At 42.8% G+C, this 23,205-nt stretch overlaps 1 protein-coding gene across 1 annotated transcript in view; it reads left to right on the forward strand.

The window, feature by feature from the left end:
• LOC126235775 (organic cation transporter protein-like) overlaps positions 1-23,205 on the forward strand; it is a 162,096-nt gene that overhangs the window by 106,993 nt on the left and 31,898 nt on the right. Inside the window, exons 4-5 of the mRNA XM_049944577.1 lie at positions 7,036-7,294; positions 7,374-7,542. Coding sequence (XP_049800534.1) covers positions 7,036-7,294; positions 7,374-7,542 — 428 coding nt within the window. The remainder of the gene's footprint in view (positions 1-7,035; positions 7,295-7,373; positions 7,543-23,205) is intronic.

The raw sequence follows: 23,205 nt of genomic DNA on the forward strand, positions 1-23,205 counted from the left end.
AATCTTATGGGGAAACAGAAAGATAATTTGTTTCTATTGAGGTAATCCACAAAATATGTTCCATTTTCCCCTGAGCCTTCTTGTGTACAAACTGATAGGTACACAGTGTAAAAATTGAACATTTTCTGTTATTATTCAAAAGTTTCTTTGCTAACTCTGATAGTTGTGAAAGTCTGGAATCTCTAATGGTATTTGGGAATTCTTGACACAATCTCATTATTATTGTTGATAATGACATATTCTAGGAGCTAGAATTCCAGAGATCTTGGCAGTTTTTATTTGAACTGCTTCACATAGCCTAGGCTTGATTTCTAAGTGACATTCATTGCTTTAACAATGGTCAGTCGAGATGGGGTGACTACAATGAGAGCATTGCCCACAGGAGACAAACTTCTGGGACTGAGTCCCAGTTCGCTCACTGTTTTAATCTTGTAGAAAGTTTTAAAAAATGCTAACACTCTGTTGTAGTGTGAAAGATTCAGTCTGGATGCAATGAGATCAGTTGTTTGATGAATCACACGTGATGTATGGCAGCTGTCTTGCACTCCAAACATAAAAATCTGCCTGTAAAGAGTCCACTTTGGCTTTAAAAGCATCCAAATAGGCTTATTATATTCAGTTACTGCTGTGATTCTGATATGGCCCCATATTGAAAAATACTCGATGCTTTGCATAAGTGACTATTACTTACTGTGTTACAGATATGAATTTAAACATGATAATATTTACTTACTTTGTGTCTTATATGTCCACCTGCTTAGCTGCATGGTAACTTGCCTGCCTCCCATGCAGTAGGCCCGGGTTCGATTCCTGGCTGCGTTGGAGATTTTATCCGCTCGTGGACTTGGTGTTCTGTTGTCCTCATTGTCATTTCATCTTCATCACTGCCACTCAAGTCACCCAATGTGGCGTCGACTGAAATAAGACGTGCTCTTGGTGGCTGAACTTCCCCGAACGGGGCCTCCCGGCCAATGATGCCATACACACATTTCATTTCATTTGTGTCTTATATGAATTCATACAAGAAAATCTAATTCCCAGTGAATTTTGTATAAGAGCAGGAGAATAATTTTATTGCAATGAGTGTCTGTGTCATACAACAGTGTGTCATTTTCTTGTAATTCAGAAGACATGTATTTTCTACATTAACACATCTCTCCATAACTCAATATCTGAGGCCTGTGTACCACAATATGTAGTGTTAATTGAATTCACTAAACAAGGTCAATGTTCAAAACCTGGCTTCCTAAAGGAGTACGTAGTGACAGGGATAGTGAAAGCACTAAGTGCTTGACAGATACAAGATCTCTAAGTGCCTTTGCATATTGGAAGAAGGTCTCTGGTGAACAGTATTGGTTCATTTTTTGTCCTGATGCCATTGTAAGGATATCTGATATGAACAGCTGTTCCTAGGTAGGCATCTATAATAGTTGATTGCATGACTAAGACAAGGTTAACAATAATTATCATCAGGTACTAGAACTGAGAATGCTCCGCTACATCTAGTACACAGGGTGCTGACTGGTCAGGGCTAGTGGCGTCAGCATGGGCCTTTCAGGAAGCTGGTGTAGTGCTGTGGTGCTCGGTGTGGCTGGCACCCAGTGATTAAGCTGCAGTGCAGGCTCAACTAGTGCCCAATGATTAAGCTGCAGCATGGGCAAGCTGGTATCCAACACTGAAGCTGCAGCATGGGAGCTGCTAGTGCTTGGTGATGAAGCTGCAGCATGTGTACACCTGGCAATGAAGCTGTGATATTGGCAAGGCAGGTGACCGGCACGAGTGGGAGTATCAGTGAAGCCACTGAGCAGTGTCGCCATTGGATGGCTTTGTTGTTTGGTAGGATGCGGCACTCGATCTGTGGCAGTAGCCTGAGATGTGTTGACGGTGATGAGTCAGCGAGGTGAGTGATGAGGTGTGATGAGGTGGTGCAGTGAAGCCAATAAGCTAGCTGCTCAGGACATAATGATTTCAATGGGCTTTAAAGGGGGTGATGGGGCTTTGATTGATGGGCTGTAGGATGGAGCCATTGCAAAATGCAGAGTGGGACCTCTCTGTCTGCTGACAGTTGGGCCACGGCCTATATAGGCAGGTGGACAGATATGCATGTTACTGCGGAAGAAGAATAGGTTTGCGATCACAGCGCTGCTATCGATGTTACTCACATAGTGAATGCAGAAGCTGACATCTGTGGTGGAGAAGAGCCTACGGCCAAGCAGCTAGACTACGCGCAAGACGTGGCTGTAGGGCGAGCAGTTATAATGGGTAGGCTATATGGCAGGATATAATACTTCAAATAGTGAATATTACTATTGTCATGAAGTGTGCCCAGATTTTCTCAGAAGAACTACATGATATTTTGTAAACAAAGGTGGAATGTGTGCTGAAGATCATGGAGGAAATTTTTGAAACTTTAATTTTATTTGTTGTAAATTATTTGTGTTTTAATGTATTAATAAATTTTTTCGTAAGTTGTTTGCATCAATGAATTTTTTTCGTAAGTTATTTGCTTATGCGGTCGTTTTCGTAAGGTTTAATTCATGCTGATGCACGAATTAAACCTCACGCAAATAACTTACGAAAAAAAATTCATTGATGCAAACAACTTACGAAAAAAATTAATGATGTATCCACTGAATATTGTGTTTATATAAGTCAATGATTTGAAATTTCGTAAGCTACAATTTCCTGAAATATTTATCATTCTTCCAGAAGCATTATTGGTATGCATATGTCCAACTAGTATTATCTTCTTTTCTCTTCTGAATTACTTGTTGGCGAACAAACCAAGTATCTCTAATTTATTGCTCTGATGCCCTTAACTCTAACATTTACCCTATCATTAACAGTTTTTCTGTTGACAACACATCAAATATTAAAGGAGAAAAGTTATATGTTATATAATTCTAAGAAACTGTTAGACATCTCCTATGACAGATGAGTACCGTACTGCTATTGTTAAGCTCACCAGACAAAATATTGTCCCATCCTTAAAAGAAAGCACTGGTTGATTTGGAGTGCTGTAGTTGGACATGGTTGTGAAATGGTGTGTATGTGTGAGTCGGTTGTATGGAATCAGAGCAGTAACATGGATCGATGTAAGAGAGTTTATAGACTGGCAGAAAAGAGCTGTCGTGATTGGATTTGTCCACGACCACACTGTGAATGAAACTGCCAGTTTGTTGACGTACCAACGTAGACTGCCCAAACAGTCCACAAGGAATGGTGTATCATTTGCAACCATGAAATATGGTGCAAAAACAGTGGTCGTGCGAAGACTCCAACTGATAGGGATTGGGCAGCAAACATACTTTCCTGGTTTGTCAGAATCTCAGGTGCCATATCCTGGCTCGACGGGCCTGCCAAATCATCCGATCATAATTCCATAGAAAATGTCTGGGACTATTTGGCCCAATGGGTGAAACATAATCACCAACGTCCACGTTCTGCGGTATAAAATAATCAAAGAGTAGCTTCAGCGTGTTATAAGCTCACTGGATGGAAGAACTGTTAAGCTTTTACAGATAGCGCAGCGGTCGAGCCACATGCTCGACTGAACACGCACTGCCTCTACGTAAGCGTCCACAGCTCGTGGTCTCGCGGTCGCGTTCTCGCTTCCCGAGCACGGGGTCCCGGGTTCGATTCCCGGAGGCGTTAGGGATTTTCACCTGCCTCGAGATGACTGGGTGTTCGTGTTGTCCTGCTCATTTCATCATCATTCATGAAAGTGGCGAGATTGGGCTGCGAAAAGGTTGGGAATTTGTACGGGCGCTGATAACCGCGCAGTTGAGCGCCCCACAAACCAAACATCATCATCATCTACGGAAGTAGCGAGCAGTGAGACATTAATGTTTCAAGTGGACACTGTACATAAACATGGGAAAAAGTAAGGGCGTGACAGAGTGGCAGGAAGTGATAATCGTGTTGGGCTGTGCCCATAGTCATACGATTTGTGAAGTTGCTGGATCTGTTGGTGATTCACGGTGGACTGTTCAACGTGTCTACAAACATTGGAGTAACATATGAAACACTCAGAACTGTCGCCAGGAAATGATCCTGACCGAGAGGGAGTGGAGACGCGTTTCACGGCTTGTGAATCAAAATCATTTCCAAATCAGACATGAACTGCAGCAGGAAGTGAATGAAGGTCCACCCCAATCTGCTAGCAAGAGAGCACTGCGTCGGGAACTGCATGCTACGAACATTTGGAATCGGTCCTGTCGCAAGAGACTACTGCTCACACAGACACATAAAGCTGCGTGTCTCAGTGGAGTAGAAATCGTTGAACGTTGACAATAAATGGCGGAACGTGGTCGGACAAATCACGTTTTTGCCTACATTCAAATGACGCACATCGTCGAGTGCACCGAAGGCCAAATGAAGCATTTCATCCTGAAGGTGTGCAAGAGCAGGAGGTCTGTGATGTTTAGAGGGTGTTTTTTTTATCATGAACAGGGCCCACTCACTGAGGCGATCGCTAACATGAACCAGCTTGAAGCTTCCTGGCAGATTAAAACTGTGTGCCGGACCGAGACTCAAACTCGGGACCTTTGCCTTTCGCGGGCAAGTATTCTACCATCTGAGCTACCCAAGCACGACTCACGCCCCGTCCTCATAGCTTTACTTCCGCCAGTACCTCGTCTCCTACTTCCCAAATTTCACAGAAGCTCTCCTGCGAACCTTGCAGAACTAGCACTCCTGGAAGAAGGCAAAGGTCCCGAGTTCGAATCTCGGTCCGGCACACAGTTTTAATCTGCCAGGAAGTTTCATATCAGTGCACACTCCGCTGCAGAGTGAAAATCTCATTCATGAAACAGCTTGTTTATTTAAACATTCTGAAAGATCAGGAGTTATCTTTCAGTCAACATCTACATGATGATGCTATTGATGCCCTTATTTTTCAAGACGCCAACAGCAAAGTTCATCCATCTGGAAGAATATGTGACTGGTTTACTGAATGATCCCCCATCCTGTTTAACCTCGATTGGCCTGCAAAATCACCTGACTTGAGCACCACAGGAAAACTGTGGGACATATTGGAACGTCAGGTAAAACGCCATCAGCATTCCTACAGTATGATGGAACTGTGCGATAAAAGCATCAGCGTGTGGGGTTAACCTGGATGCGATGTGCCTCTGCAACTTTGTAGACTCACTTTCTAACCGAATTCAGGCGGTTATGCAGGGCGGAATTACACGGTATTAAATGATGCTTGTAATGACTTACCTAGCGGCGACCAATTTATTATCCAGTGAGCTTAGTATACTTGCCGAAACTTGTTGATCCTCCTCCTCTCTGTATTGTGCCCATTATCAAAGCTAGTGGCGATGTTTCATGCATTTGCGTGATGTCTTCCACGAGTAACTAATTTTTGTCTGGCGTGTTTATTTTTTAATTTATATCTACATCACTACATTCGCAATATTACACTACTGGCCATTAAAATTGCTACACCACGTAGATGACGTGTTACAGACGCGAAATTTAACCGACAGGAAGAAGATGCTGTGATATGCAAATGATTAGCTTTTCAGAGCATTCACACAAGGTTGGCGCCGGTGGCGACACCTACAACGTGCTGACATGAGGAAAGTTTCCAACCGATTTCTCATACACAAACAGCAGTTGACCGGCGTTGCCTGGTGAAACGTTGTTGTGATGCCTCGTGTAAGGAGGAGAAATGCGTGCCATCACGTTTCCGACTTTGATAAAGGTCGGATTGTAGCCTACCGCGATTGCGGTTTATCGTATCGCGACATTGCTGCTCGCGTTGGTCGAGATCCAATGACTGTTACCAGAATATGGAATCGGTGGGTTCAGGAGAGTAATACGGAACGCATTGCTGTATCCCAACGGCCCCGTACCACTAGCAGTTGAGATGACAGACATCTTATCCGTATGGCTGTAACGGATCGTGCAGCCACGTCTCGATCCCTGAGTCAACAGATGGGACGTTTGCAAGACAACAACCATCTGCACGAACAGTTCGACGTCGTTTGCAGCAGCGTGGACTATCAGCGCGGAGACCATGGCTGCGGTTACCCTTGACGTTGCATCACAGATAGGAGCGCCTCCGATGGTGAACTTAACGACGAACCTGGGTGCACGAATGGCAAAACAACATTTTTTCGGATGAATCCAGGTTCCGTTTACATCATCATGATGGTCGCATCCGTGTTTGGCGACATCGCGGTGAACGCACATTGGAAGCGTGTATTCGTCATTGCCATACTGGCGTATCACCCGGCGTGATGGTATGGGGTGCCATTGGTTACACGTCTCGGTCACCTCTTGTTCGCATTGACGGCACTTTGAACAGTGGACGTTACATTTAAGATGTGTTACGTCCCGTGGCTCTACCCTTTACTTGATCCCTGCGAAACCCTACATTTCAGCAGTATAATGCACAACCGCATGTTGCAAGTCCTGTATGGGCCTTTCTAGATACAGCAAATGTTCGACTGCTTTCCTGGCCAGCACATTCTCCAGACCTCTCACCAATTGAAAATGTCTGGTCAATGGTGGCCGAGTTCGATTCCCGGCGGGGTCAGGGATTTTCTCTGCCTCGTGATTACTGGGTGTTGTTTGATGTCCTTAGGTTAGTTAGGTTTAAGTAATTCTAAGTTCTAGGGGACTGATGACCATAGATGTTAAGTCCCATAGTGCTCAGAGCCATTTGAACCAATGGTGGCCGAGCAACTGGCTCGTCACAATACGCCAGTCACTACTCTTGATGAACTGTGGTATCGTGTTGAAGCTGCATGAGCAGCTGTACCTGTACACGCCATCCAAGCTCTGTTTGACTCAATGCCTAGGCGTATCAAGGCCGTTATTACGGCCAGAGGTGGTTGTTTTGGGTACTGATTCTAAGGATCTATGCACCCAAACTGCTTGAAAATGTAATCACATGTCAGTTCTAGTATAATATATTTGTCCAATGAATACCCGTTTATCATGTGCATTTCTTCTTGGTGTAGCAATTTTAATGGCCAGTAGATTAAATACTTAATCGCTGCTAATAATTGTTCTTATTTCTAGTGGCAACTTGTTTGTCAACGGAAAATCCTGGTATCAGTATCGCAGTTGCTGTACTTGATGGGAGTTTTGTTCGGAGGAGTGGCGTGCACATTTTTGCTGTGGATAGTGCCGCCAGATGTGGTTCTGATCGGTGGCACGACTGTTCAGATACTCGCCGGTGTGGCTGTCGCTTTTACACCATATTTTGTTCTGCACTGTTTATTGCGCTTCTTGACGGCAGCCGCATGCACCTGTATGTTCACCTCTGGTTACATGATATGTGAGTAAAACATTTCTACAATATGAGGTGACAGTTCGTCTTCAAAGACGGATATATAGAATATTCATGTTTATTGCAGGTACAACAATGATGAAAGGTAAAGGGAAGATTGTGGCTTCATGTTGCTACGAACATCTCTGGTCTGTTGGAGTAATTACTCTTCCGTGCATAGCACACCTGTTCAACGACTGGCGTCACTTCCAGTTAGCTATCTCGTTACCCAGTATGGTCATTCTCTTGTGCGCCAGGTAAGGTAACAGTTCTTATGTATATACCGGGTGATCAAAAAGACAGTATAAATTTGAAAACTTAGGCCTAATAAACCAAGGAATAATGTAGATAGAGAGGTAAAAATTGACACACATGCTTGGAATGACACGGGGTTTTATTAGAACCAAAAAAAAAGTACTGCTAGACGCGTGAAAGATCTCTTGCGTGTGCTCAGCCGCCACTTTCGTCATGCTTCGCCTCCCAGGTCCCCAGACCTCAGTCCGTGCGATTATTGGCTTTGGGGTTACCTGAAGTCGCAAGTGTATCGTGATCGACCGACATCTCTAGGGATGCTGAAAGACAACATCCGACGGCAATGCCTCACCATAACTCCGGACATGCTTTACAGAGCTGTTCACAACATTATTCCTCGACTACAGTTATTGTTCAGGAATGATGGTGGACATATTGAGCATTTCCTGTAAAGAACATCATCTTTGCTTTGTCTTACTTTGTTATGCTAATTATTGTTATTCTGATTAGATGAAGCGCCATCTGTCGAACATTTTTTGAACGTTTGTATTTTTTTGGTTCTATTAAAACCCCATGTCATTCCAAGCATGTGTGTCAATTTGTACCTCTCTATCTACATTATTCCGTGATTTATTGTTTCAAGTTTACTTTCATAAGAAGTAAACGGATTACAAGTAGAAACTTGCCAAGTAGTGTTGCACAAAGCATAAAACCGAAAAGAATAATGAAAACATTCAGGTCCTGTTTCCGTCTGTCAGACAACAGAAATCACTAAGAACTGGACTATATTTCAACTTGCTCTCTTGCGGAAAGTAAGAAAGCCCGGAAGTACCGTTTTAATTCTTTCATAATTTACTTCCTTAGTCAGTAAAATTGTTCTGGGTTTGTGACAGTATTGTCAACTATAAAATTCCGACGTTTCGGCGACTATTTCAAGACGCCTTCCTCAGAGTGTGTTGCTAACTGCTGGATGGGCGCTAGTTTAATTACTTCTTTACTATTGAGGAGTGCTGTCATTGGATATGAGGATGAGGTGGAAGGGTATTAGGTGTTCTTTTATTGGTCTTTGCACTGCGTCTTGTCATTGGCAGAAATAGGCGTTTTCCATTGGAGGTTCCTTTATTGCCTGCCATTGGTGGAAACCGCCGTATAGGAAACTAAGCGCCGATAGCGGCTTAGCGCTGTTTAATGGTTCAAATGGCTCTGAGCACTATGGGACTTAACTTCTGCCGGGCGGCGTGGCCGAGCGGTTCTAGCCGCTACAGTCTGGAACCACGCGACCGCTACGGTCGCAGGTTCGAATGCTGCCTCGGGCATGGGTGTGTGTGATGTCCTTAGGTTAGTTAGGTTTAAGTAGTTCTAAGTTCTAGGGGACTGATGACCTCAGAAGTTAAGTCCCATAGCGCTCAGAGCCATTTGAACTTAACTCTTAAGGTCATCAGTCCCCTAGAACTTAGAACTACTTAAACCTAACTAACCTAAGGACATCACACGCATCCATGCCCGCGACCGTAGCGGTCGCGCGGTTCCAGATTGTAGCGCCTAGAACCGCTTGGCCACCTCGGCCGGCAGCGCTGTTTAATAACTGCCTAATATCGATTAGGGCGCGTCAGCAGACATTATCGAATCAGTGGAGGCTTCAGTTTGTCATCTACCACAACCAGAGGCAGAGAAGTTCTGGCAAGTAACAGTACGAGTCTTGGCTCACGCAAAGCCTCCGAAGCAAAACATCAGTAAGGAGGAACGTCATGCCACTAAGGAACTAAGGAACAACTCTCGGTTAGTCGTAATCCAGGCGGACAAGGGAAATGCCACCGTAGTGTTGGACACAGTAGATTATTGACTGTGACAACGGCCGAGGAAGCCTACGTTTATACTTCCTTAGTAATAAAATAATTTTATATTCACTTTCGGTGCTACGTCATACATTTTAAATGAATAGTTCTCGTGTTTTTCTTAAAATCAGAGCTTCTCATTAGAATTGGATGAAGCATAGCTTAAGTCTTCCAACAAGGTCCTCATCTATTTCCATAACTGGATGACAATGCAGGTATCAGAAGTTGTAACCACCAGTTACAGGAGATGGAGTATTAGCTATTGGAGAATTATCTCTGTTCATGATGGGATGGACTGTCCATGGTACAGTGTCTCCTTAAAGAAGCTCGTAAGGAAACAGCGACTACTGCACAATTGATGTAAAACAAATCATAGGACAATGGATAGATGCTAGAGATAAGGCCTCTGGCTGTGAAAAGGGCAGTGCTTGAATCACAGAACGACCACCGCAATAGAATCTTGTCGGAAAGACTTATAAAAAACCAAAAACATTCTGGTGAAATGCGAAGGCTATCAGTGCTACCAAAGTTAGTGTCCATACACTCACGGATAACGCAGGAGCTGAAACTGAGAATAGCAAACAAAAGCAGAAATGTTTTCAAATGTTCCTTATGAGGTAACTGGAGATTGTGGCACCCTGAAAATATTCTAAGTTCGGATTTGGCATGGTCTTACGGGCCGCTCGGCGGACGCGGGCCGCTCGGAAGGCCGACCACGTGGTGCCGGACGTTGTCAGAAGCAAGAGCCCAATTGCGTGGCTGGGGATTCCATGTTGACGCTGTGACGAGGACGGTGCTTTGTGTCGATGGAGATGTCTATACCGGGAGTGCCAAAGATGGCGGACTTTGTGAAACCATAATAGCAGAAATTTCACAGTTCGTATAGAAATTAATAATAGCCAGATGAATGATGATACCTCAAAAAGAAACATGTACAGTACCATTATTTGAACGACGATTCTGATGGTGTAATCAGATTTTGAATATCTTTATTAGTTTAAAATTAAGTATCTGACTGTAAATTATACAAGTAACACCCAGCAACGAATTTCCAAAATCTAAACGCGTCATCCGATTTTCTCGATCGACGTGACTTTAGAAAGCTACTAGTGTAAAACTAAATTGGTATAAATTATAGCCATTTAACTTGAATAGTACATGAGTTATTGTAGGTCAAAGTGGCCGATTACTATCTACCGTGTCAGGGCATTACTCCACAGTTACACGAAAAAACGGTAGCAGGATGCTTATAAATATATTTATTTGTCTATGTCTTTGTTTATATCCGATGTATACTGTCATGAAGAAATTGGTCAAATATTTACTGTGTTTTAGAAAGCACAGAGACATTAGGCTACAGACCTCTTTTGCTTGCTATTCCTTTGATATATGTTTATTTAATTTGTTTATGTATTTAATAATGAATGTTAGAGCGTGTTTATGGTCCAGCCGTAGGGATATTTATTTAATTTCAAGTTATTTAAATGTAAGTCCAGAATTTCGAAAGTGTTTCAATATATTTGTGAGTGTACGTTGGCTTGGAGACATAGAGGGAGCGCTCTAGCCAATCACAGCGCTCGTTACTAAGAGAGACGTATGGAGGTTGGGGAGGGCCATCGTTTCCGGAGAGGACACGAGGTAGTTCGGAACGGTGCAGCGCGAGGGACAGTCACACAGGACACGGAAAGTGCTGGATGTGAAGGCGCTACATACAGACTTGGACAGTGGAGTAGTTTGCTCGTAGGCGCGTGAGATAGAAATATTTCATAATGCCGACTTGTGAACTTGAGATCTCCATGGTTCAAAATGGCTCTGAGCACTATGGGACTTAACATCTGAGGTCATCAGTCCCCTAGAACTTAGAACTACTTAAACCTAACTAACCTAAGGACATCACACACATCCATGCCCAAGGCAGGATTCGAACCTGTCTCGCGGTTCTAGGCGCGCAGTCCGGAACCGTGCGACTGCTACGGTCGCAGGTTCGAATCCTGCCTCGGGCATGGATGTGTGTGACGTCCTTAGGTTACTTAGGTTTAAGTAGTTCTAAGTTCTAGGGGACTGATGACCACAGCTGTTAAGTCCCATAGTGCTCAGAGCCATTTGAACCATTTGATTCGAAACTGCGACCGAAGTAGTCGCGCGGTTCCGGACTGAGCGCCTAGAACCGCTAGACCACTGCGGCCGGCCGATCTCCATGGTTTCTGCAGTGAAGACGTAGTACGCGTTTAGAAGTGAATATCTCGCGAGCTATGTTGTCATTCATAACTAATTTCGTGCAGTAGGAATCTATTGTTTCCCTGTTATTCAACTTATATTTTATTTAATTGCTGGACCATCGATACCAATAAGTGTTTTGCAGAAATATACCACATTCTCAAAAGTACCTCTACTATTGTACTCATCATTTAAAGTCGTTAAAATAGTACCTGCAGATTTTATTTAATTACAAAATTTCTACGTTACGTTCGCAGTTGCAGAGTGGTAGGAAACTTCGACCATTCGATTCATGTGTCTGTTCAGATTGTATACTGCAGACTTAGCAGTATTTGGCTTGAAATGCGGCAACTACGTATCCCAGCCGCTAGACAACGAAACCAGCCAAAACTTTGAATATTTCAACTCTCAGTCTGAGGGTACGTAGTTGAGGGCCTCCACACCACCATCATTTCATTTTCTTTTTTGAAAGCCCGCATTCTTTACAGACGTTAATCCAGGAGTACTACATCAGCTCCATCCCTGCACCATTGCAAAAATGGGAGATGTACACTGTGCAACACAAGCGGAGGCCCACTTTTTCGAAACACTGTAATTGCCTACCATTGGGACGCAAAAGTTTGAAATTTGGCTCCAAGCTGCCTACAATCTTCACCTGAAATGGTGCAAGAGCGAGGCGTGTGCAAGAGCGCGGCATCCCGCGACGTCACTGTCGGGCTCGCCGACGGTTCAAGTAGGAGAGTGTAGTCACATATCAAAAAAAGGTCAGAGTTGGGAAGTTCGTATGAAGTGTGAGGTAGGCTAATGATGCCATATTGGCACCAAATTTCACCACAATTCTGCCCAACGAAACTGTGGACATATCTCAAGATGGGAAGGTCGTCATGCTCCCACTTACCCATACTCCACACCTTTTGGCGCCTCTGCGTAGAGGTCAGAACCGCGATATCTAGCGCTGAAGCCACGCTGCTTTCTTGCGGGTGCCCGAAGAAAACATTTCAGACATACAGCCGCTCAGTATCGGCTCACTCAATCTACCAGTGTAAAAATTGCGTGTGGCGGAACCGGTGCATAGTATTTCGTGACTTTAATTACTTATAAATGATATTTCAGGTAGATAAAAAAAATAAATAAACAAATAAAATATAAAATAAAATAAAACCAGTTACCTATTGTCAGCGTAACAATTCGTTTGATCTCAAAAATGATTATCCCGTCTAATATTTGTCACTTTGCTAAAGAAATCTCCACTTGACGTTGTGTAGAAATGTTGTCTGTAAACTCGTGTGAGTGGCATTAAATTGCATATCATCAGATTTTACACAACTGTTACTTAAGATGGAAGCACTTTTCTCTAGCAAAAGAAACATTTAGTCACGAAATACTACCCGCGCACAACACTGACGTATGTCTCCTATTAAAATATTTCATGTAAATCGTCCGAAATAATTAGGCTTCATGTTGTTGTTGTTGTGGTCTTCAGTCCTGAGACTGGTTTGATGCAGCTCTCCATGCTACTCTATCCTGTGCAAGCTTCTTCATCTGCCAGTACCTACTGCAACCTACATCCTTCTGAATCTGCTTAGTGTATTCATCTCTTGGTCTCCCTCTACGATTTTTACCCTCCACGCTGCCCTCCAATACTAAATTGGTGATCCCTTGATGCCTCAGAACATGTCCTACCAACCGATCCCTTCTTCTGGTCAAGTTGTGCCACAAACTCCTCTTCTCCCCAATCCTATTCAGTACCTCCTCATTAGTTATGTGATCTACCCATCTAATCTTCAGCATTCTTCTGTAGCACCACATTTCGAAAGCTTCTATTCTCTTCTTGTCCAAACTATTTACCGTCCATGTTTCACTTCCATACATGGCTACACTCCATACAAATACTTTCAGAAATGACTTCCTGACACTTAAATCTATACTCGACGTTAACAAATTTCTCTTCTTCAGAAACGCTTTCCTTGCCATTGCCAGTCTACATTTTATATCCTCTCTACTTCGACCATCATCAGTTATTTTGCTCCCCAAATAGCAAAACTCCTTTACTACTTTAAGTGTCTCATTTCCTAATCTAATACCCTCAGCATCACCCGACTTAATTCGACTACATTCCATTATCCTCGGTTTGCTTTTGTTGATGTTCATCTTATATCCTCCCTTCAAGACACCATCCATTCCGTTCAACTGCTCTTCCAAGTCCTTTGCTGTCTCTGACAGAACTACAATGTCATCGGCGAACCTCAAAGTTTTATTTCTTCTCCATGGATTTTAATACCTACTCCGAATTTTTCTTTTGTTTCCTTTACTGCTTGCTCAATATACAGATTGAATAACATCGGGGAGAGGCTACAACCCTGTCTTACTCCCTTCCCAACCACTGCTTCCCTTTCATGTCCCTCGACTCTTATAACTGCCATCTGGTTTCTGTACAAATTGTAAATAGCCTTTCGCTCCCTGTATTTTACCCCTGCCACCTTTAGAATTTGAAAGAGAGTATTCCAGTCAACATTGTCAAAAGCTTTCTCTAAGTCTACAAATGCTAGAAAATTGATATTACGTAACGTGCTGTGTGCACTATTTTTAAAGATCCAATCAGAGTTGAATTCTGTCTTTTAAAGTAGATTCGGAACCGCCGGTGCACATTTATTTCTCTATTCTTTAGCATTTAAAATTATTCTCAATTAAAAATGTTTCATATTTTTTATACCAGCTACTAGTGAACTCCGCTGTAAGTTACTAGCGCTAATGGCTGCACTCCTAATTGCGGAGCTGAAAATTAACACTTAAAAACATTAATTAGATTGGATTACAATTGAAAAAAATACAAATCCACGTCTAGACAATAGCTACTCCATTTTTCAAATAATAATAGTTACAGGTTTTCTCTTTACAGACCTCACACGTCTCACGCTCGAACAGTTCATCGGTTAGCACAAGAAGAACAACTGAACCACAATTATCTCAGATAACAAAAAAAAAAAAAAAACAGATTATAATTGTCGTTGTCTATGAATGTAGTTCTCTAATAATAGTTTTAATTCACACAGAAATCAATTATTACAGAAATAATGAAATAATTATCGTCATTTTTACACGATACAGTCTTTTTTATACGTAGTGTCGATAATATTTGTTGAAGTTTGTACATTTAGTTCATTTTAACATCTTGTGGCTAGAACATAGTGTCGTGGATATTACATGCGGCTGCGCTACACTCCAAAGGTTGCGGTCACTTTCAATGTAGTTGCAAGCCAACGATGTCCTTAGACATCGTCTGTAAGTGGGGGGGGGGGGGGGGGAATGTCAGCTGCATCAAAGATTGTCAAGAACGTCGTCCAGTTGCTCATCGCACTGCGGATTGTCGTTTCGGCCACAAAATGTTTGGGAATCAACGCCCCAATGGAAGGTATGTTTCCAGTGACGCCCTTTGTGCCATCCCCTAAGGCTTTTTCGTGTCGATAGCGATGGTGGGTCTGAAATGTTTTCCTCGGCCACCCATGGCACCCTTGAGCCAAATTTCAAACTTCTGCATCGCAGTGGGAGACAATTCCGGGGTTAAAAAGCGATCCTTTAATTGTGTTGCACAGTTCAGGTGTTATTGTCAATGGTGTTGAGAAACAGTTTTTTTGATGCGACAGGCCACTAATTCCTCTCCTGTGCCAACCTTTCCATCTCAGAGTAGCAGTTGCACCTACGTCCTCAATTATTTGATGGGTATATTCCAGTCCCTGTCTTCCTCTACAGTTTTCACCCTCTACAACTCACTCTAGAACCATGGAAGTTATTTCGGGATGTCTTAACAGATATCCTAACATCCTGTCCTTTCTTCTTGCCAGTGTTTTCCCTATATTCCTTTCCTCCCCTATTCCCCGGAGAATCTCGTTCCTTACCTTATCAGTTCACCTAATTTTCAATGTCCTTCTGTAGCACTATATCTCAGGTGCTTCGATTCTCTTATGTTCCGGTTTGCCCACAGTTCATATTTCAACACCATACAGTGATGTACCCCAAATATACATTTTGCTTACTCATATTACGTCCTGTGTTTGCTACTAGTAGATTTCTCTTGGCCAGGAATGCCATTTTTGTCAGGGCTAGTCTGCTTTTTACATCCTTCTTGCTCCTTCGGTCATGGGTCGTTTTGCTGCCTAGACAGCAGAATTCCTTAACTTCATCTATTCCGTGATCACCAGTTTTGGAGTTAACTTTCATTACTTTCCATCGATTTACTCTCAATCCATATTCTGTACACATTAGACAGTTCATCCCATCCTACAATTATTCTTCAATTTCACTGAGTGTAGCGATGTTATCAGCGAATCTTATCATTGACGTCCTTTCACCTTGAATTTTAATTCCACTCCTCTCGTTTATTTCCGTCATTGTTTGTTGGACGCATAGACTGAACAATACGGGCAAAGTCTACATCCCTGTCTTACAGCGTTTTTAATCCGATCGCTTCGTTCTTGGTCTCTAACTCTTCTCTCGCAATAGAAATCACTGAAATTGAACAAGACCCCAATCCCTAATAGACTCTAGACAGAATTTTTGACTGAGATAGCCCCTCCTTTGACCTTAGTGTACCGCAGAACCCTCGAACAGAGGTCGGAAGAAAGTACAGGTCGCACACATCCACGAGAGGAGTAGCAGAAGTGATCCAGAAACACAGTGATATCAGAAATTGAGTCCGCCTTGATGCAAAACACCTTGTTATTCGTTTATTTCTTTATTCTCCGAAACTAGTTTCGGCGACAAATGTCATCATCATCAGTGGGTTTTTTAAATCTTATTTACTATCGCAAACAGCGACAATAATTCTTAAAACATGCTGTAACATACAATAAATAAGATTAAAGAAACCCCACTGATGATGGTGATATTTGTCGCCGAAACTAGTTTGGAAGAATAAAGAAATAAACGAATAACAAGGTGTTTTGCATCAAGGCTGACTCAATTTCTGATTTTACTGCTTTTCCATGCAAATACGGACCAAATTGAAGAGTTCCATGATAAAATTATTGTGATCCAGAAAGCTATCGTCCAGTACCCTTGACATCCATTTGTTGTAGAATCTTAGAACACATCGGAGCTCTCGTGTAATAAGGTATTTCGAACAGAATGACCTCCTCCACGCTAACCAAAGTGGATCCCGAAAACCTCGATCATGCGGAACCAGACTCACACTGTTCTGAAAGCCATGGATCATTGCAGTCAGGTACGTGCAACGTTTCTTGACTTACGAAAGGCATTTGACTGACTACCATACATACGATTATTATCGAACGTGGGATGGCACACCACAACATTCAGCGGAGAGGGAACAGACTTTGGGGGCTATCCTTTCTGGTAATGATGGGGGAAAGCAGGGAGAGATTACAAGCGAGGACAATGAATGAACGGGGTCAATGAATGAACGAAGAGAACAAAGCCTTTGACGGTGTTTCAGGTAGCGTGTACACACGATTGAAGTGACTGGTGCAGAGTTGGAAGAGAGCAGTGGAAATGCTAATAATATAATAAGCCACGATGACATTAGATTCTAGCAGTACAAAAAAGCCCCAGATCCTAAAACACTTCTCTGATTATCTCTTGGGATCGAACGCAAGAGCTGAATTTCAACTGACCTTCTAGCAAGCAGCGTTGTAAAATGCACTTCGTCTTGTGAAATCCAGCAAGTTACTCAGTAAAGGACACGTTGTTGAGAATGTAGTGGATTAGCGTCCAGTCAGCATCAACGGCATTAGAGAAAGAGCATTAATTCAGTTGTAAAGGACTGAGGAAAGTAATCGATGTCGATCCTTCTGAAGAACAGGGCAGGCATTCGCCAGCTGCAGTTTTGGAAAGTGACAAGAAACCTGAATCAGGATGACCATATGATGACTGGTACCCTACTCCTCCCACGCACATCCGATTCTTCATATCACGCCTCAAGTCACTGTACTGTGTATAACAGAGGATATTTGGTAGCTTTTCTGTCCTACTCTATTTGCAAGAGAAAAAATCATTGTACTAGGATCATTTTATACGCAACGGAGGCAGTAGAATTGCTGCACTATCTTCCTGAAATCCCTGTTGCGTAAATTTATTCCTATTTAAGGCCCTCCGTTACACTTTCACAAGAGCTGTACTGATCTATTATAATACTAGCAACATGTCTTAGTCCTTTGATGTCTGCTGTTCCTCCCTGATGACTCCAATCGCCGGAGAAACTCTCTAGAATTAATCGTCAACATAATAATGTCCGAGCATCTTTATCGTGTCATTGATATTTTTATGACCTGAAATAAAATGTAAGTACTATCCAACGGCCGGGCCCATAAATTGTTAGTTTAACAATTTTGTCATGGGCACGTCTCCCAGATTCTGCTCTTTTGGTTACAAAATCAATCTCCGCTTGGGTCTGCTGTTCTCTTAATTTTTCTATGATAGGTTGCAACGGCAATAACTCTTCAAGTATGCTTTCGGGCTTTTGTGAAGATAAAATGATAAACTGTGACACATTAGCCCCACCGTGCTATATTCTGTTCAAATAATTCTCAAACTTGAGAGACTTCCTGGACGTCATCTTACGTTCCTTGTCACAGACACACAAAATAAACGACCAACAATTCTCCTTGTCCTGAGTTCGTTGCAGGCTGAGAAACTGAGATCGCAATATGCCGTGATTGGTTAGTTTCAATAAGGTCTTTCCCAATTTTCGATCGAAACTTTGGGCCATTGTTGGCCACGACAGTGCCAGGTTTGATAATGTTGTCGAAATAAACCCGTAGAAATTTTTAAAATTATCATCGTAATTTTTCGACACACTCCTTTCCTCTGAAGACGTTGCAGGCTGAGAAACTGAGGTCGCAATATGCCGTGATTGGTTAGTTTCAATAAAGTCTTTCCCAATTTTTGATCGAAACTTTGGGCCATTGTTGGCCACGACAGTGCCAGGTTTGATAATGTTGTCGAAATAAACCCGTAGAAATTTTTAAAATTATTGTCGTAATTTTTCGACATACTCCTTTCCTCTGAAGACGTTGCAGGCTGATAAATTAAGATCGCAATATACCGCGATTGGTTATTTTCAATAAGGTCTTTCCAAATTTTCGATCGAAACTGTGGGACATTGTTGGCCACGATAGTGCCAGGTTTGATAGTGTTGTCGAAATAAACCCGTAGAAATTTTTAAAATTATTCTTGTAGTTTTTCGACACACTCCTTTCCTCTGAAGAAACCATAGTTAACATGAATAAGTCTAACAAATTCTTACACAATGTGACCTGGGTTGCCCACTTTCCACCCGTCAAAATTGAAGTTGGTGTGGCATTACGAGACATCCTCCTGCATTAAATAACGCACACAGATATTTTCCTCATTAACATCGTCGTATTTCTCCTTTTATCACTGGCAAGATGTGATCATCGACTAGCTCCATCATGATGTCAAGTAGTATCTGCTGAGCATATATCTATACGTCCATTCCTTTTGTGAAACTTATGCTGACATCTCATGTAGCCATAGCTGCTAAGATACACCTGCTCGTTTATCGTAGACTAAGAATGTCAAACTAAAAGGCTAGCGTGGACCAAAGAAATGGCGTGTCAGTTACCGTGTAAGTCGCGAAACAAAAATTAACCTTGAATTTTTGTACACTGCAATTTCACACCAAAAATGTTTCAATATTTTTCTTCAGAATTTAGATGTTCATCAGCAATTTTCCATTTAGTATTATCATTTGGTTTCGAAGGAGACATACTGAACGCAAGGTTGTTGTTGTTGTTGTCTTCAGTCCTGAGACTGGTTTGATGTAGCTCTCGATGCTACTCTATCCTGTGCAAGCTTCTTCATCTCCCAGTACTTAATGCAGCCTACGTCCTTCTGGATCTGCTTAGTGTATTCATCTCTTGGTCTCCCTCTATGATTTTTACCCTCCACACTGCCCTCCAATGCTAAATTTGTGATCCCTTGATGCCTCAGAACATGTCCTACCAACCGGTCCCTTCTTCTTGTCAAGTTGTGCCACAAACTCCTCTTCTCCCCAATTCTATTCAATATCTCCTCATTAGTTATGTGGTCTACCGATCTAATCTTCAGCATTCTTCTGTAGCACCACATTTCGAAAGCTTCTATTCTCTTCTTGTCCAAACTATGGGCTGAAATAAATTATCATTGCGTAACATAAAATAAAAGACTAATTACCAACAGAGTTTCAAATTTACATTATTACCTGTTATTGTTTATTGTGTAAAAGCTATGAAAGATCAAAAACGCCACTCATGAATACAGGAGGAAAAGAATCTCGTATTATACGCGTACACTTTTTACTGTTAGTTGCGAACTAACTTGGCACACATGTGACAATAAAAGCGTTAACTTATTGTAGGACACAGCAAAACTCTAATAATTACAATTTTTACTTAATCTGTTTAAATAAGCCCTTCTAAAAGAGTTTTCAGTATTCTCTTGTTTAATAAACACTGTTTTGTCATTTTCATTTTTTCTAAATCCACATCTACATACACGTTTTGCAACCCATCATGGGGTGCACGGCGAAGAGTACCTTACACCACCACTAGTCACTGCCATTCCTTTCCACTCGCAAATGGAGATAGGGGAAAACGACAACCTATGGGTCTCTGTACAAGCCATAATTTCTTGTCTTCGTATTCCTTACTTGTGAAATATACGTTGTCGACGTGTGGAATCGATCTGCAGTCATCCACAAATACTGGTCCTCTAAATTTTCTCTATAATATTTCGGGAAAAGATCATTCTCTTCCCTCCACGAATTCCCACTTGGATTACGCAGCATTACTGTAATAATCGCGTGTTTATCGAACCTACTGATAATAGGTCTAGCAGCAGGCTTCTGAATTGCTTCGATGTCTTCCTTTAATCCAATCTGAGGAGGATCTCAGAAAGTCAAGCAGTTTCAAGAATGGGTCGTACAAATGTGTTGTATGTGATCTGCATTGCTCATGAACTACACTTTTCTGGACGTCTCGCAATAAACCAACGCCGACGATTCACCTTTCCTACTGCAATCCTTACATGTTCGCTCCATTTCATATTGCTTCGACAGTATTACTCCTAGATGATGAATTAACGTGCCTAGATCAAGCAGCACTCCAGTAATACTGTATTCGAACATTACAGGACTGCTTTTCGTACGCATCTTCCTTAATTTGTATTTTCCCAACACGCTTTCCTGGTGCACTCTTACCGATACCTCGGTCTCTTATAAACGCAAGCTGTCCAGGACGACGTGCTGAGTCGTCTTACTTACGCAGTCTTTGAGCTATTCACATATCTGAGAACCTACTCCATATGCAGTCTGTAGTGTGGCACACTGTCAAACGCTTTCCAGAACTCTAGGAACATGGAATCCGCCAGCTGCTCTTCACCCATAGTTAACAGCAGAAAAGGGCAAGTGGAGTTACACACCAATGACGCTTTCTATATCCATGTTGATTAGTAGTTATAAGCTTTTATCGCTAAAGGAAATTAAATATGTTCCAGTTTAGAATATGCTCAAGAATTATGCAGCAAACTAACGTTATAGATATTGGTCTGTATTTTGCATGTCTGTTCTTTTGAGCTCCTCATACAAAGCAGTCACCTACATTTTTTTTTAGTTTATTGGGACTTTTCGCTGGGCGAGTGAATCATAATAAATGGACGCTAGCTATGGAGCTAATGTCAAGGATTACACTCTGTAAAACCGAATTGGGATGCCATATAGATCTGGCGAGTTATTTGTTTTCAACTCATTCAGCGGTTTCCCGACGCTAGGGGTGGTACAGGTTTTTGGTCTTGAACTACTGGTTGAAAGTCATACATCGCCAGGGCAACTGCATGAAGTTACACAAGAGGGTTGCCTGGATGCAAGGAACGAGATGCTGTGTCAACAGTAACCTTATAAACGGTTACGTCAGCAAAAATTCTACCTCATCACCAAAATTCTGTCTCGTCAGTAAAATGCATCTCCCTCTCACTTATACACATTTAGATCTTCCAATCACAGCTTAGTACACACATATAAAAACGTTTGGCATCATCCAGGTTCCCAGAACTCCTGAAGACAGACGTTGACTGGATATTGTATCACAGACACAGTCCCTTTGACTGTTCAGAGGTGTCACTAAACCCGCCCAAAGATGTAAACAACCATGCATGAGAGCAGGCCGGTGTGGCCGAGCGGTTCTAGGCGCTTTAGTCTGGAACCGCGCGACTTCTGCTGTCGCAGGTTCGAATCCTGCCTCGGCTATGGATGTGTGTGATGTCCTTAGGTTAGTTAGGTTTAAGTAGTTCTGAGTTCTAGGGGACTCATGACCTCAGGTGTTAAGTCCCATAGTGCTCAGAGAGAGTAGCGCCTATTAGACGGAGGGTGTCCGACAGCCGATCAGTTCCAGTCATTTCACCAGAAAGGACGCAGTTCAACAATGCCTAGACGGTCAGTACCGCAGTTCGATCGCGTCCACATTGTTGCTTTTTGCCAGGAAAGGCTCACAACAAGGGAAGTGTCCAGGCGTCTCGGAGTGAACCAAAGCGATGTTGTTCGGACACAAACTACAGATTATGGCTCGGAGGAACCCTGACAGCAACGCCATCATGCTGAATAATGCTTTTCGCGCAGTCACAGGACGTCATGTTACGACTCAAACAGTGCGCAATAGGCTGCATAATGCGCAATTTCACTCCCGACGTCCATGGCGAGGTCCATCTTTCCAATCACGACACCATGCAGCGCGGTACAGGTGGGCCCAACAACATGCCGAATGGACCGCTCAGGATTGGCGTCACCTTCTCTTCACCGATGAGTGTCGAATATGCCTTCAACCAGACAATCGTCGGAGACGTGTTTGTAGGCAACCCTGTCAGGCTGAACGCCTTAGTCACACTGTCCAGCGAGTGCAGCAATGTGGAGGTTCCCTGATGTTTTGGGGTGGCATTATGTGGGGCCGACGTACGCCGCTGGTGGTTATTGAAGGCGCCGTAACGGCAGTACGGTACGTGATTGCCATCCTCAGACCGATAGTGCAACCATATCGGAAATATATTGGCGAGGCATTCGTCTTCATGGACGACAACTCACGCATCCATCGTGCACATCTTGTGAATGGCTTCCTTCACGATAACGATATCACTCGATTAGAGTGGCCAACATGTTCTCCGGACATGAACCCTACCGAACATGCCTGGGATAGATTGAAAAGCGCTGTTTATGGACGACGTGACCCACCAACCACTCTGAGGGATCTACGCCGAATCGCCATTGAGGAGTGGTACAATCTGGACCAACAGTGCCATGATGAACTTGTGGATAGTACGCCACGACGAATACAGACATGCTTCAATGCAAGAGGACTACTTTACTGGGTATTAGAGGTACCGGTATGTACAGCAATCTGGACCGCCACCTCTGAAGGTCTCGCTGTCTGGTGGTACAACATGCAATGTGTGGTTTTCATGAGCAGTAAAAAGGGCTGAAATGATGCCTATGTTGATCTCTATTCCAGTTCTCTGTACAGGTTACGGAACTCTCGGAACCGAGGTGATGCATAACTTTTCTTGATGTGTGTGTTTTACCGGCCATTAAAAGGAAACAGACAATTACAGTATAGT

The sequence above is a fragment of the Schistocerca nitens genome, chromosome 2 (assembly GCF_023898315.1).
Source record: "Schistocerca nitens isolate TAMUIC-IGC-003100 chromosome 2, iqSchNite1.1, whole genome shotgun sequence".
In the NCBI taxonomy this organism is placed as follows: Eukaryota; Metazoa; Arthropoda; class Insecta; order Orthoptera; family Acrididae; genus Schistocerca; species Schistocerca nitens.